Source organism: Tupaia chinensis, unplaced genomic scaffold, assembly GCF_000334495.1.
Source record: "Tupaia chinensis unplaced genomic scaffold, TupChi_1.0 Scaffold000335_1, whole genome shotgun sequence".
Lineage (NCBI taxonomy): Eukaryota > Metazoa > Chordata > Mammalia > Scandentia > Tupaiidae > Tupaia > Tupaia belangeri.
The window spans coordinates 4,234,410-4,246,239 of record NW_006159829.1 but is presented as its reverse complement, the minus strand read 5'-3'; the positions used below and the strand labels follow the sequence as shown (position 1 = coordinate 4,246,239).

The following is an 11,830-nucleotide window of genomic DNA, read 5'->3' as shown; positions in this document are numbered from 1 at the left end:
CACAGGTGGAAGGCAGAGACTGCCCCCCCTGGGGGGGCCCCCCACCGCTGAGGGCGTCGGAGCCGGGTTTCTTGCCCTTTCTGCCATTGTCACTCCCTCCACAGTTGCCTTTTAGATGTTCTTTTGTTCATGGTGCTCCAGGGACACCTCCCCGCCACAGCTGGGCTGCTCCTGCTTGCGTACCGTACCGTGTGCGGGTGGGTGTTTCAGACAGGAGTGTTCCCTCCCCCGGAACCGAAGCTTCCCAGCCTGGAGGCCAAGTCACCATCGAGACAGAACCAGGGAGCCTGCGCTGGGCTCACTTGCATCACTAAGGCCCTCAGGGGACAGTGAGGAATGACTCCGCCTGAAAAGATGTGACACTCGGGTACAAATGACCTGCCCCACACTCCACCTGGAGAAGCAGAGACGGTGCACAGTGAAGCCCAGGGAAAGTAGGAGGGCGCGGGCTGGGGTCGGAAAGGCCCGGTTTAAACCACCCAGACCTCTCTGCTGGTGTACGTGATCTTGGCAGAGCAACTGACAGAGACAGAGAGAGGAAAAGTGAGAAATCGCCCCCAAGAGGATGGCCATGCCATATCCCTTCTTCTCCATTCTCCTCTCGAGATTTTGGGCATGCACGCACACATGCCCGGAGTGATTTTAAGTCACTGGGTCTAGGACTCAAACCGCAGTCAGCCATGTGGAAATCCAGCGCCTTAACTACCATGCCACCTGCTGGCCCCGTAAACCACCTAGATCTCTTACTGTGACGTTCAGACTTAGGAAACCAATGTAGCCATCTTACAGATTTATTCACTTACTATTTGCTTCGTTATTCCTCAGAAAATCAGATACGTGACCAGCAGATGGCATAACAGTTACATTGCCGGACTCCTACATGGTCAACCGTGGTTCAAGTCCTGGACTCGGAGGCTTGAAACTCACACTGGGTGAAAGTGCATGCATGCCCAAGATCTTCAGAGCAGAATGAAGGAGAAGGGGGCCATCCTCCCACCAACCATGGTGACTGCTCACTCTCTGTCTCTCTGTCTCTCCAGTGAGCACACACACCCTATAGCAAAAATCTCTCTTACACACACACACACACACACACATGCGTACAAGCTAAATGAAGTAAGTTCTAACATATAAAGGGATATGTAAAAACTATTTATTCTATATGCGTGTAGGCGTACTGATCATATTGAGAAGATTCATAAAGTGTGATTAACAGTGGCTCCTCCTGGAGGCTGGGAGTGAGGCAGGAATGAAGACGGAATGGTTACTTGTAACAATCCTGAATGACTCCTTGCACCGTCACATGGATTTATAACAGAGGCTCAGACACGGAGTGGGAGGGCCGCCTCTCTGCGCCACCCCTGGGTCTGAATGGAGGGTTAGCTTTTCTCCCCACGGAACCAGGCCCCGGAGTACCTGGTTTCTATCTCCCTGCCCCAGCCTCCTGCAGGCTGCTTTTAGGAGAGAGAGGGTCTGCCTGGCACACAAGGCAGGGCCAGTCTCCACGTTATCAGCCACATGGAGGGTTCTGGGTTGAACTGTGGTCCCCGAAACTCCTTTGTTGAGGTTCTAACCTCCAATAACTCGGGGTGAGCCTTGTTTGGAAATGGGCGTGATTCATCAGGATGGAGTCACACTGAAATGGGTGAGCCCTGCCTGAGCCCTCGTGCCCTCCCCCGTAGGCTAAGGCTCATTTCTGGACCACATACCCGCAGTCCTGCCATCAGGAAGTGCCTCCTGGCCAGGAAGGCTGAGGACCTCTGACAGCTGCTGAGGCTGCCACCGCTCCAGAGTCCGAGTTTCCCCATGTGTCAGTTTCCCGGGGCTGCTGTAGCAAACCGCCACAAACGGGGTGGCTACATGACAGAAATGTGCCATGTCATGGGTCTGGAGGCCAGCCTGAGAGTACGTTCAGCAGCGTTGGTTCCTTCTCAGCCGTGCTGGGCTCTGTCGCTGCTGCTTCCTCAGCTTCGGGAACTTTGCAGGCAGTCTGGCCTTCTGTGGTGGTGTCACCCCGGTCCCTGCCTTCATCTTTACACCTCCCTGTGTACATGTCTGTCTCTCTGAATTCCCCTTTCATAAGAGCATGCGCAGATTGGCTTAGGGCACAATTCCTTCTGTCTCCTTTTGGGATTTTGGGCATGCACGCACAAGCCACTGCTGTGTTTCCCAAGCCAAGAGCCCGGGACTCGAACCACATGGTCAGCCATGTGGAATCACGGTGCCTCAATCACCACGCCGTAGGCTGGCCCTGTATTGCTATTTTTTAACAGGATGTAGGGCTGCACCAGAATAAGCCAACCAAACATCGCCATGGCAACAGGCCTTGCCAAAACGTGAAACAAATTAGTCACAAGCTAGAACTTACCGGTAGGCCCCTCAGTCCTCGGGGACCCTGCAGCCCTATGGGTCCAGTATCACCCTGGAACAGAGAAGGTTCACGTTATCACAGAGTCACTCTGAGGAGGACGGAGACACAGCGTCAGTGTGGCCAGCCTTCCCCAAGTCACCCACAGCAAACTGCCTGAACTGTCTTGTACTAATGGCAGCTCTTCCAAATACACATTGCCTGACTCACTCCACGAAGACACAGACACGCTCAATGCCCACAGCCACGCACCCACTGTGTGCTTGCTTAGATGTGCTCTGCCTGGCCCTGCAGGGAGGCGGGCTGCTCCCATCTGGAACTAAGCACAGTTCTCATGAGGTGCTTTTCCTGACCCACTGGACAGTCATCGAGGCCCATTCTGGCCTAAACCACAGCAGAGAGGAAAATGCCCCCAGCCATGTGATCGTGAGCATGTTCCCTGGCCTCTCTGTGCCTCCATTTCTGCCACAGCACCTTCCAGCTTGCAGGGGTGCTTCCCCAGCCCTAGCGACAGGACATGAGTGCAAGCCCCCGATGCTGCGGAAGAAAACGCCAAAACCCGTGTGCTCCCACACGAGGCAGATGGGTGAGACATGCTAGGCAAAAAAGCAGAGTGCGGAGACGGGGGAGGAGGCCTCACTGGAGCTGCTGCCCCAGCTCCACGATGACCTGCAGGGGGCTGGGGTCAGTCATGTTCCTGCTGCCTGAACCTCCTCTTCTAGACTCAAAGAGAGGGGGGTTAACTAGACCAGGTACGAGAGGCCCCTTTGGGGGGGCTGGTCCCTGTGTTTAACGTGCAGCTCCACACACTTGTTTGTAAAATGGACTCTGCTGCTCAGAGAATGCACGTGGCTTCGAACAGATTCCTCCTAAGAATCCTTCCAGCTCCGCCTTCTCCCAGCAGATCAGCCAAAAAGCCCATGTGCCCTGGTGCCTCAAGAGCCACCAGGGAAGTCACATCCTCAGTGTCTCACAGCCAGTCTGAAGGATGCCGAGGGCAGGCAGGAGGCCCCTGGGCCTGCAGGCCCCAGTGTCCACACGTCTGCCCCAGCTCCCCACACGTTTCATGGCCCTGCAGGCTACCCGGAGAGATGGCCCACTAGGGGGCGTGGCGCTGGCAGATCCTGGGCCCCGGCATCTCTGTGAGAAGTCCCTTGACTCCCCAAGTCTGATTTCCATCCAGGCAACAGGCACAGAAGTTCTACTTGCCCGTCCAGATTCTAAGTCCAAATGAAAGAGCATCTGGGCTCGTGGGGGCGGCTCCGCGGGGCTCCGATCACACTAGCACGGACGTGGGAGACACAGAGACAATTCTCTGAATCCTCTCAGCTCCACTTAGGGCCCTTGTTGGTGCCGATAGATGGACACATTGGGACAGATCTAGGAAAGCTCCCTCACCAACTGCAGGGCACAGGCCTCGAACCACAGGCTGAAAGCCCCAGCCTCAACCGCACTGACCGATTCTGCCCCGTTGCCATGTGTGCCTGTTTGCAGTGCTACCACTAGCTTTTGGGTGACTCCCTGACCCCGCGTAAAGGCCAGTCAGGTCCCCACTTACATCTTTTCCTGGCAAGCCTTCCCGGCCAGGGGGTCCCATGGCACCAGGCTCTCCCTAGAAACAGAAAGTGTGTCATTAGCAAAAAGCATAGCTTCCTTGGACTCTGGCTGGCTCAAACCACAACCATCTGGGGGTCTGGATGGGAAGGAGAGACCTGGGGGTTCTCCCTCCAAGAAGCACCCCTAGCAGGGCAGGGCAGGGAAGCCTCTATGCACAGAGCCCTCTCTCAAGCCGGGCTCTGTGGTGCTCCTGAGGCCAACTGCGGGAGCCTCCTGGAGCAGCTCAGGGAGGAAAGAACACAGCAGAGGAGTGGAACCGCTGCTCAGAACCCGTCTCCTTACCTGCCAACCTGTTCGACTCTGTCTCCCTCTGCTTCCTCCTTGTAATCTCTAACATGCAGGGCATCTAACCAGCAGACCCCAAGGTCACTTCCATTTGGGGCGTTCAGAGAGACGGGAGGAGCAGAAGGAAGAGAGAGGACACAACGTCCACCAGTCTAGGGCAAAGCCAGCCCTTCCCATCAGCCCTGGGGCCTGGGGGATCGCCCACATCCTCTGGGCCTGTCTTCTTCTCCATAAAAGAAGCCTCGAGCAGCTAACAGTGCGGTCCCTCAGGGCTCAGAGTCAGTGTGCACACGCGGACGTGGGGACCCCATCTGAGGCCGGACCAATTGGCCAGAGTGGCTGATGCCAATGGCAGGCCCCCGGGGAAAGAGCTGGGGAGTCAGTCCAACCAAGGGGAAGAGGCTGCTGGGACATCCTCACTCAGAGATGGCGCACTGTGTGGGGCTCTGCTCGGGAGGTGCCAGCTCTGTTCCACCTGGGACGCCCTCCAAGTGAGCGCCACTTACCCGGGGACCAGGTGCGCCAGAATCGCCCGTGTGTCCCTTGAAACCCTGAAAGGAAGAGAATGAAGGTTTTTACCAAAGAACAGGTGAGTGAGGCAGGAAGGGTGGGTCCCCGATGACAGCCACCCGCACCCCACCCTTTCACTCTGTGTCACCAACTCTGCCCACTCAGTGCCACCTCGGGGTACTGAGCCCTACCCTGCATGCGGCATGGTGCCAGGGGCTTGATGGCTGGTCCTGAGAGCCCTCTGTCCGGCTCATTCTGTGCTGTGGACAGGGCCGTGGGTCTTGTCCCACCAATGCCTCAGAGTGTCAGCGCGTCCCCTTGGTGTCTCCTGAACCCCCGTTCCATCTAATCTTCCCAGTCTCCCACCACACGGCTTGACATCCCTCCTCCCCCCGCCCCCGGCCCACTGGGCTCATGTGTCAGGAGTTCCTCGTAAACCACCTCGCCTCCCTTGGCGCTAGGCTGGCCCTTGCTGTCTCACCCACAGCTGGGCTCATTCACAAGCAGGGCCAGTGCTGGGAGCCTCGCCCTGAGCACACAGCTGGGCTCTGCTTGCCCAGAAGAGGAGCTTGAAGGGAGATGGCCTGATGTGCCCCGAGAGCCACAAGCCTGAGTGACAGGAGCCGTGGGCGAGATGACACTGCCATTTCGAATCGCCAAGCCTGACATCTGAGAAAGTTGGGCGGAGAGGGAAGGTACCTGCCCAGAGTCCCAGAGCTGGGATGAAATGAGACTGGGAGCCAGTCAGGTCTGCCCGGTCCCCAGGCCTCCCATGCTCCGCTCTCCATGGCCTGTCCTGCCTGCCGGACATGCACTCCTCGTAAACACCACAGCATCCCTGCATGCGGCCACCCTCCTCCTGACGTGCCCCTAGCGCCACAGCAGGCCTGCGTGCGGCCACCCTCCTCCTGACGTGCCCCTAGCCAACTGCAAAGTGCTGCCTGCTCCAACCCTTCCAGTCCCCCAGGCTTTCTTCTCTACCCTCCGAGCCCCAGACTTATATCGGGGAAAACAGTCCTTCCCTGCAGGGTGGCAAGGGCTGCAGGAGGGCTGAGATGTGAGGCAGTCAGCAACTAATGAGAGGAGGATGGGGAAGGAAGAAAGGGCGACAGGGAGGGGGCGTCATGGGAGTTTGGAGCCAGCTTCAACCTCTGTCACTTTGCAAAAGCCACTTTAGCCCTTGCGGTCCTGACCTGACCATCTGTGAGGCGAGGATCACACGTCCCGCCCAGCCCGGCTCTCTGTGTCCACGGTATGGCTGCTTACACTCTCAGGTCTGACTTGAACTGGGTCTGGAGCTGCACTGCAGCGCCCACTCCTAGCTGCGGGGCCTTGGGCCTTCCCTTCCCTTTGCCGAGATTCAGTTCTCACAGCTGTCAGGTGTGGCGGACCCTCCGTTAGCAGCGGTGCCACCCAGACTGAATAAAAGGGAGCAAGCCTCTTCGGCTGGTCACTTCTTGGGAGGCCTGGGGACAGCCTGGACCAAGCCTTCCTTGGCAACACCAGAACCACAATCCCGGGCAGCCCAGAGGGAGGAGCCTGGTGTGCTGTCCTCCCCGTTCTCATGACCCAAACACCAATGGAGGGTGCCGGACACAGCGTGCCAGGGATCTGGCTGGGAACTGAAGGCTTTGTCTTCTGCTTCAGTGGTCTGGACTCTACATGGATGACCAGGTGGTTCAAGTCCCAGACCTGCTGGACTCTACATGGATGACCATGTGGTTCAAGTCCCAGACCCAGCAGCTTATAAACCATGCCAGGTGGATGTGTGTACATGCCCAAAATCCTGGAAGGAAGAAGAAGTGGAAGAGAAGGAGTTGCAGTATGGCCATTCTCCATGGGAGTGGCTTCTCACTTTCTCTCTCTCTCCAGCAGGCACAAGTGCCCTATGGCAAAATTTCTAAATAAATAAACATTGAAAGTAAGACTCGGGGTTCTACTATGCACAGAAAACCCATTAAAATGATAATAAATAGGATAAGAACAAAGAAAACTTAAAACAATAACATGGTAACGATGGTTGCAATTTTGAAATGAAGCGTACGGCCAGGCATGTGAGAGGCGAGTGGAGCCCACGGAGGCACCACGGCCTGCTTGGAGGAGGGGGTTTCTGGAGCCCACAGCCAGGCATGCCGGGCTCTCCCTCCTGCTGCAGTGTGAGCCGTGTGGCTCAGGACTCGAATCTACCAGGGACCCACAGGGGGCACTTACAGGTGGGCCTCGGGCACCCTCTGGTCCTGGCGGGCCTGGCTCTCCTCTTTTGCCCTGGGAGTAAGGGAGAAAAGAAGAGTTTGAGCACAGCACGCAGAGCTGCCCTGAGCTGCACGGCTTTCACATCACTCTGTCTCTCACGCCTGTCTCTGCCACCTGCCAGCCATTCCCCCGGCACCTAGGACCACTCTAGTTGACACAAATCTCCACCGAGTATTTAACACCATGACACCCCTGGCGATGCTGGGAGGGCGCTGGCTCCGCAGGTGCCCTGTCCACGGAGTTACTCACAGGGCCTCTGCGCTTTGAGAGTTTGGTTCAGGGTGAGAAAGGACACGGCCCCCTCAGGTAGAAATGGCTTTGAACCTCCTCACAATGCTCCAAGGCAGCGGAGCGATTGCACTTTGCCAACTGTCACACCAAGATCCAAGAAGTTATAGTTTTACTGAGTCATTAAAGTCGGACTGAGTCCAGCACCTGGGATGCTCCCGCATGCCAGCAGGTGCATCTGCTCTGGGTGGCCTGAGGTCTACACAGTAGTTCCCCACCCCTCCTGCCCGGTGATGACGAAGTTATGGGATACCCTCGCTATTACAAGTCCCTGCTGCCCACAGCCTAGTATTGTCCTGGACAGAACCAAGCCAGGAATAAGAGTCACAAAGAAACCCAGAATGGCGGTCCAGACAAAGCGGGCAGAGGAGGGGGTGGGGAAGGACAGAGGAAGTGGATCGAGTGCAGGGAGGACTGGGCAGATGGCAGCATCGTGGGCCTTCCCGTTGTAGCTGAAGACAAGTCCACTGCCAACTTTCCACCTCTTTTTCACAGGCTGTAAACCCCGAGGATTGTGCAGCATCCACTCGGACGGATGGCGGAGGGACAGGAACAGCCCTGGAGGTGAGGGGAGACGGCAGAGAGAAGAGGGCACAGAGCTGCGATGCCCGGGATTCTTGGTTTGTGTTCTGTTCTGGCTCTTCCAAGTCTAACCGTGTGATCTTGGGTGTCATTTTCCTTTCCAGGTCTGCTTCACAGTTGTAAATTTGGGACAGTCCTCCCTTGGCGGTCTCTGTGATCAAAGTGTCTGGGCCAAGGCTGGCTCTTGCCCCAGATCCGTGTGACGGCCATGATGACTGGTAGGGCGTGATGGGGACCAGCAGTGCCTACAGAAGCTGCGGGAATGCACAATGCCAGGGCTTCGCTCCACGGGGTCAGCAAATTCTCACTGAGATCCTATGAGGCATGTATGTTCGCGACCCCTCAGGTGAAACAGGCACAGAGACGCTCCATCCTCTGCCCAAGGTCACACAGCAGAGGTTCTAGCCCAGCCATTGGGGCTCAAGAGCCCACAAGTCATCCTACGCTGTAATTAATGCCCATTAGCTCTCGAACAGAACTTGAAGGAGCAGGTCGGCGTGGAGAAGGATCACCTATCTCCGTTTCCCTGGGCTCTCCCAGGTGGTGCCCCTCTTGGCCAGCTCCTGCCCCACTGAAGGGGACACTCAGGGTGAGGATGCTCCTGGCTCTAGGGGCTTCCTGACTTGCTGGTGTGGAAGGACCAGGCATACAGGGGTTAATGCCTCTAGGCAGAATTCTCAATCGAAAGGCTGGAAGTTGACTGAGAAACACCCCAGTTCCTGGTTTCTGAGCAGGGACACTTGGTAAGCTGACAGAGAGAAGATTCGTGTCCCCAGTTACCCTGTGCTAGGATGACCTCTCAGCCCATACCTACTGCAGAAAGGTCGGGACCCCACTCTGCAGCCCTGAGCCCCAGGGTCAGCCCCTGGAGTCTGAGTCCTGAACACTCCATCACCAGCTCTGTGACCTCGGCCAAGCTAATGGCCTCTCTGGGCCTTCGTTTCCTCCTCTGGGGAAAAACAGTACCACAGCCCACAACGTCCTTCCTGTGGCTACACTGGAAATTCATCGAGGTGCGTGGCGCCCCGTCCCAGGTGCACACTCAGGACTGGTGTCCATGCGGTGACACTGCGCTCTGCTCCCCCCTCTGGCATTTCACCCAACGACTGCCCCTCGCCCACGTGGGCAGCTCAGCAGGGGCCAGCCTCAGAGCTCAGCAGGGCCTTCCACCCTGCTCAGCGGCAGCTGAGAGCTCTCTCCTCTCAGCAGTGGATTTTGGTCTCAGCATCTGGCAAATGGTGTAAAATGATAAAGAAGACGCTTCTGGCAAGCTGCATAAAATCCAGAATGAGTCATAATAGTTTATGACCAAACTAATTAAATGGAACATAAACCTCATTGCAGAAACGTTTATGTAACTGCACGTTGTGGTTCTAAAAGTGCGGCCGTTGCGACCGCGCCCGGAGTGGAAGTGAGGGCAAGTGGGAAAGCAGCTTACTGACAGGTTAATGGGGACGCCCGGACACTGAGCGCCTCGCTCACCTCGTTCGAGTCCCCAGCAACTCTGGTGAGGAGGCATGTAATTCTCAGCCTATTAAAAATCATAATAAACAAAAACTGAAGCTCAGAGATGCTTGCTGACCCGCCTCAGATCACAAAGCCTGCCGGGGCAGAGCCGCTGCCCAGGGCCAGTTCACTACTACTTTTGTTGGGTGGCATGAATGCTTCACTTACTGACTTCTTGAGTTTTAAATTTCATTTTATCAGGAAGTAATGCATACGCATGGCTCCCAAACTGAAAAGGTAACAAGAAAACACAGTGGAGTATGACGAGTCACCCCACTCCCACGCCCCTCTGCCAAGAATCACCCTCCCATGGATGTGGGCGGAGGCCACTTCTATCACTGTTGCTCGGAGTCTCCAGGCTCCTTTCGTGGACACTAGAGAAAACACGCCAAGGGCTCCCATGCACTGCGGGCAGGCTGCACCCCGGCGTGCACCTTCACGCTCTCTTCACAGCGCTGCTCGGCACAGTCCCGGCTTGGTGTCTGGGGAAGGCCCTCGTTGTCCCAGCTCTGCCTGGTGTTCCACTGTGTGTCCTCCAGGTGGGCACGTGCAGCACGCTGACCCCTAAACACTCAGGCCGCCCTTTACCCTCCCCTCCTTGTGCGGCGTAAGAAGGGTCTGAGGACCGAAGCGCTCTGGGGACTGAAGGTTCATCACCTTCCTCTTGCCGATCTCCAGTCAGGAGGGAGGGACCTGCCTGGGGACACCCTTGAGATCACAGGTAAGACCAGGGATCTCTGCACACCCCCAACAGGCACTATGGCCTCAGGGACATCCTCTGAACACTCGCTCTTTCCTATGGTGTCCCTGGACAGCTGATGTTAAGGAAAAAGAACAAGAAAAACAACTCCAGCCAGAGTTTTAAAAGCGCCGGGGTAGGGGTGCATGTGGAGGAGCCAGCAGGTGCTGTTGAGGTGTCTCGTGGGCATCGTCCTGGTCCTCTCAGATGTCGTGTTCTACTCCAGGCTGCATGCAGCTGCCCCAGCTCCCCACCCACCCATAGGACGGAGGCATGGGACAGCAAACACAACGTGGGTGAAGGACAAGATTCCTGAGCTCCGCGCCCATCGCGTGACTCCTGGCTCCTCTCGCCTCTCTAAGACCCAGCTTCTTCTGCAGCACACTTGCCTTGCAGGGCTGTTGGGAGAACTAAACGAGCCATTTCCAAACAGTGACTATCACTGTGCCCGGTCACAGCAGCCCTCTCACGGTAGCTCTCGCCCAGCCTCAGGAGCAGGAGGAGCTGGCTATGGCGTAAGCGGCCTTGGGCTCTAACCCTTGGCCCACTGGACCTGAGTTGTGGAAAGAAAGCAGCAAGTCTGTGGGGCAGCGGGAACCTGAGTCCAGCCAGCAAGGTCTGAGTCCTGCTCATGCCTATGAGGCGTGAGACCTTGCGTGAGTCATCCAAACTCTCAACCCTTTCATGCCTGCTCGCCTGGAGGGGCGATGAACCCAGTGCTGGAAGCCACACGGCCACCTGAGTTTACACACGGGGTCAACCTGAAAGGCATCAGCCAGGCATGCCCAAGATTCGGGCTGGCTGGGGGGCTGGGGGAGGGGATTACGATTCGAGGAAACTGCTGAGGAAGCCTGCCTCTCTCTCACGCTCTCTCACCTAAAGAAACAAACAAACAAACAAACAAAAACGTCAAAAGTTTAAAGTAAGGGGCCAGCAGGTAGCATGGAAGTTAAGGTGCTGGACACTCCCAGATGGCCGACCATGGTTCGAGTCCCAGACCTGGTGGCTTGCTTTCTCACTTTCTCAGCTCTCTTTCTCTCTGTGTCTCTCTAGTCAAATTAAAATAATGAATAAATAAAATTAAATAATTCTAAAAATATTTTTTATATAAAGAATAAAGTTACAAATCTGGCCTATAAACTTGTCACAATCAAAGTTGTCACAATCCAAGGAAGAGTCATTTGTGGCATTTCGTGTTAAGCCCTGACAGAGCCAAGCAGGGGAGGTGTCACTCACACAAACACACCACCGACAAGAATCACCCCAAGAGCTGCTTCTTCAAGGACACCTGTCCAGAAACTGCCTACCCAGCCTACCGCTAATGATTCAGACACCAGAGGGTGGCAGCTGCTCACCGTCGCTATGAGCACTCCAACACGTGAAGCCCTCCCCACCTGTAAAATTGTCCTGAATTCGGTAGCGACTGTGTCCATGCACCCAGGGTAACTTGGGTGCTGTGGGACCGGGCGCTGTCCTGGACCTGCCTGGATAAGCTCACTTCGCTTCACATGCTTTGCCCCAGGTGCCCTTTCGGGGGACCGAGAAGTTTGGAACCCCTTACCGGCTCTCCCGGAGGTCCCGGCTTCCCACCTCTGCCCTCTTTGCCTTCTTCTCCCTGTGAGAGAAACTCAGGTCGGTGACTGGGTCAGGGAGATGAGGATGGGGAAACACGGATGCCGCTC

The 11,830-nt window shown here is 56.4% G+C and overlaps 1 protein-coding gene across 1 annotated transcript in view; it reads right to left on the bottom strand.

Annotated features, from left to right (window-relative positions):
- The window catches only part of COL22A1 (collagen type XXII alpha 1 chain), a 272,600-nt gene that overhangs the window by 26,383 nt on the left and 234,387 nt on the right, over positions 1-11,830 (bottom strand). Inside the window, exons 51-55 of the mRNA XM_027773278.1 lie at positions 11,710-11,763; positions 6,992-7,045; positions 4,777-4,821; positions 3,927-3,980; positions 2,369-2,422 (exon numbers count right to left, since the gene is read on the bottom strand). Of these exons, the coding sequence (XP_027629079.1) occupies positions 2,369-2,422; positions 3,927-3,980; positions 4,777-4,821; positions 6,992-7,045; positions 11,710-11,763 (261 nt within the window). The remainder of the gene's footprint in view (positions 1-2,368; positions 2,423-3,926; positions 3,981-4,776; positions 4,822-6,991; positions 7,046-11,709; positions 11,764-11,830) is intronic.